The 3,837-nt window shown below is 40.1% G+C and overlaps 1 protein-coding gene across 3 annotated transcripts in view; it reads right to left on the bottom strand.

Annotated features, from left to right (window-relative positions):
• The window catches only part of BTF3L4 (basic transcription factor 3 like 4), a 30,495-nt gene that overhangs the window by 24,139 nt on the left and 2,519 nt on the right, over positions 1 to 3,837 (bottom strand). The window contains exon 2 of one of the 3 annotated variants that reach the window (XM_017548777.2): positions 1,992 to 2,058. The exons of 1 other annotated variant lie outside the window; for it this stretch is intronic. In XM_017548777.2, the coding sequence (XP_017404266.1) occupies positions 1,992 to 2,045 (54 nt within the window). In that variant the 5' untranslated portion in view covers positions 2,046 to 2,058. Of the gene's footprint in view, positions 1 to 1,230; positions 1,255 to 1,991; positions 2,059 to 3,837 lie in introns of those variants that run through there. One more of the 3 variants, XM_017548780.2, reaches the window with a different exon arrangement.

Raw genomic sequence — 3,837 nt, 5'->3', positions numbered from 1 at the left:
AGCTGTACCAAATTAAAGCAAGCCATTCCATTAAGTACTGTGTTATCTCAGCACCATATGTGCCTTTGCAAGTGTAGAAATGACAACCTGTTTCACTCCACTTTGTTTTGTTTGAGACAGAATCTTGTTCTGTCACCCAGGCTGGAGTGCAGTGGCGCGATCTCAGCTTACCGCAACCTCTGCCTCCCAGATTCAAGTGATTCTCCTGCTTCAGCCACGCGAGTAGCTGGCACTACAGATGCATGTTACCACACCCAGCTTATTTTTGTATTTGTAGTTGAGACGCGGTTTTACCATGTTGTCTAGGTTGGTCTCGAACTCCTGACCTCATGATCTACCTGCCTCGACCTCCCAAAGTGCTGGGATTATAGGCATGAGCCACTGCGCTGGGCTTTTGTGTTTTGTTTTTTTGAGACAGAGTCTTGCTCTGTTGCCCAGGCTGGAGTGCAGTGGCATGATCTCGGCTCACTACAACTTCCATTTCCCAGGTTCAAGTGATTCTCCTGCCTCAGTCTCCCAAGTAGCTTGGACTACAGTTGTGGGCCACCACACCAGGCTAATTTTTGTACTTTTAGTGGAGACGGGGTTTCACCATGTTGGCTAGGCCAGTCTTCAACTCCTGACCTCAAGTGATCCACCTGTCTCAGCCTCCCAAAGTGCTGGGATTACAGGCGTAAGCCACCACACCTGGCTACTGGCTTTCTGCCTAGTGATAAATTCTTGTTTATCCTTTTTAAGTAAGATCTCAGTGATAACTTCCTTGTCTCCTAGAGGCAAGAGCAGCTTGTATTTCATTATAACACTCACTCTTCTGCATTACAATTGTGAGCATGTCTCTCTTCCAAACAGAGCTGTGATCTCGTTTATCTTCTATATGCCTGGCACACAGTACGTGCTCAATATACAATAGCTAAATTGAATGTAGCAACCACTGTTTTAAAATACGTAATGATGATGTGCTACATCAAGCTCTTCTAGGTATATTCTATGGTTCTTGACTATCCCTAGTTTTTGCATTGGTACATTGCATCACACTTGATGCTACAAGGAGACTACTGTGGTTACATGGGTGTTAATCTAACTCCAGACTCATATAACTATATCACTATGGAAGAATGAGAAAGTACTGGCTCTTCTTCCCTTCCTTCCCCTTGTGCTCATCCCCAGGAGCTGTGGTTATCATCATTGTAAAAGACACAGTGGGACTTGCTACAGAAAGTAGTGTCCTACCTACCACTTCCTCAGGTCTGAGGTAAAAACTGTTCTTTCTTTCATTTTTGCAAAGATTGTATTGGGCAAGACATGGGTAGAATATTCTCTTTGAGCCTGGAGCCACACCTGAAGGGAATCAAAGCCTTTGGTGTTCACAACTAGCTCTTCCTTAGGCTTTAAAAAATACACGGAATTAGAAAGCTCATATTCATATTCACCAACATGGAAGAATAGGTAAGAATTTGTGAAGAAAACCTGGCAATGAAAAAAATATATAATCAACTTAAGCGTCTGCAGCTAAACCTCTGTACAAGTAGGTATATCCAGTTAAGAGGCAATAACCGTAATATCTGGTATGCCCTGCAGGTGAGTCTAACTATAATAATAGCTATCATCTATTAAGCATCTACTCTGTGCCAGACACCACGTTAGGTGGTTTAAAAATATTACCCTAATCTTTAAACACCTTATGTAGGATTATTTCTATTTTGCAGATAAGAAAGTGGAAGCTTAACAAGGTTGGATAACTTGTTCACATCATACAACTAGCAGATGTTAAGAGTTAGGATTCAAACAAATGTGGCTATTTCCATTGCATTTTCAGAGAGACAGTGTTCTAGTTACCTATTTTAGATCTAGACAAGTTATTTTCAAATTGGAATGTGGTTTGATCTTGATTATCGAAAAGATTTTAGATTTTCAATGACCACAAATCTGAAATAATAACACTATCTGGTAATCATACATTCTCCTATCAATTTTTCTTATGCCACACTCACCTTGCCCCCTATCCGGACCTGAGCCTGAAGTTTGGCTAACTTTTCTTGATTCATGCTGTTGGTAAATCTAGGGGGGGAAAAATAGATTTGTTAAAGTCACTCTTTTACCAAAATTAAAAAACTGTTTATGCAACAGTACCTTCTGGTTCACTCATCTTGTAGTATGCATCAATACCATAACTATATGAATACTGTCTATATTCTTAATAACTTGTTCTAGCTTCATAAACCAGATATTTTTACAAATCAAAGTTAAATTACCATGAGGGAATCAAACATACAAACAGAAAATAGAATGGGATTCAAACCCATCTATTCAAAGATCCCTCCTTAAAACATGATTCAGTCCTTTGGCATTCAGTTAAACCTAACCAATCATGAAATCTCTGTAGGGAGGCCAGTTTTTTCTTCCAAAGATTTTTTTCAGCAAAGAGCTGTTACCAAATGTTATTAGCAAAATCTTCAAGTAGATTTTTTTCCTCTCAAATCACACTTTGTATTTCTTATAAATCATAAAGATGACAAAAAGAAAAAAAACCTGAACAAAGAAGAAATTCAACAAAAGGCTGTCTGGCTGTCAAGATATCAAGTAATCACATCCTCTATTCAAGGTCAGATGATGTTAATAATGGGGAAAGAGAACCAAGTTTTCAGACATTTCTTCAGAGTTCATTCAATACCCTGCAATGATACAGTATGTTATACTTGTCAAGATATTCTTGCATATAGGGTAAAATGCTTCATTATACAATTTAACAAAAACATGTCTTTGCCACAGTAATAAATGTGGGGGTGGGGAGAGAGGAGACTCCTAAAATAAACTTTTTAAAGCTAATCTTGATTTTGAAGATTCTAACATTATAGTTATGAATCTGGTCTGGTCAGTGATATTCACACTAAGGAAAAAACATTCTTAAGTTTATAATGGGTCATAACATTCCACACTACATAAACAAATAAAAGCCAAATTAAGGCCTGGCGTGGTGGCTCACACCTATAATCCCAGTATTTTGGGAGGCCAAGGTGGGCAGATCACCTGAGGTTGGGAGTTCAAGACCAGCCTGACCAACATGGAGAAACCCCATCTCTACTTAAAATAGAAAATTAGCTGGGTGTGGTGGCACATCCCTGTAATCCCAGCTACTCATGAGACTGAGGCAGGAGAATCGCTTGAACATGGGAGGTGAAAATTGTGGTCAGCTGAGATTGTGCCACTGCACTCCAGGCTGGGCAACAAAAGCAAAAAAACTCTGTCTCAAGGGGGAAAAAAAACCCGGCCAGGCTCAGGGGCCCATGCCTGTAATCCCAGCACTTTGGGAGGCCGAAGTGGGCAGATCATGAGGTGGAGACCATCCTGGCTAACATGGTGAAACCCTGTCTTTACTACAGCCACAAATAGTAGCCAGGCATGGTAGCATGTGCCTGTAGTCCCAGCTACTAGGGAGGCTGAGGCAGGAGAATTGCTTGAACCTGGGAGGCAGAGACTGCAGTGAGCCGAGATCCTGCCACTGCACTCCAGCCTGGGCAACAGAGTGAGAATTCGTCTAAAACAAACAACAACAAAAAAACCCAAAAAATTAAGTCTTGTTTTACTCATTCTGTGGATCAACAAATCATTACTGAGATGTGAGGGAGGGAATAAAGGACTAGGCTGTTATCAAACCTTCTTTGGCCAATTCTCTAACCCTTTTATAGTCATTATTCGCATGAAAAGATACTGTTTGCTTCATTTGAGAGATTTAAAAAAAGGAGCATCAGATTATACAATTACTAACTGTTCTATACTTTGACACTCTACTTAGGCACTAACCTGTATATATGTCTTCTTCTTTTTTTTTTTTTTTTT

This window comes from Cebus imitator, unplaced genomic scaffold (genome assembly GCF_001604975.1).
Source record: "Cebus imitator isolate Cc_AM_T3 unplaced genomic scaffold, Cebus_imitator-1.0 Scaffold214, whole genome shotgun sequence".
Taxonomy (NCBI): domain Eukaryota; kingdom Metazoa; phylum Chordata; class Mammalia; order Primates; family Cebidae; genus Cebus; species Cebus imitator.
This window is presented reverse-complemented; position numbering and strand designations above follow the sequence as displayed.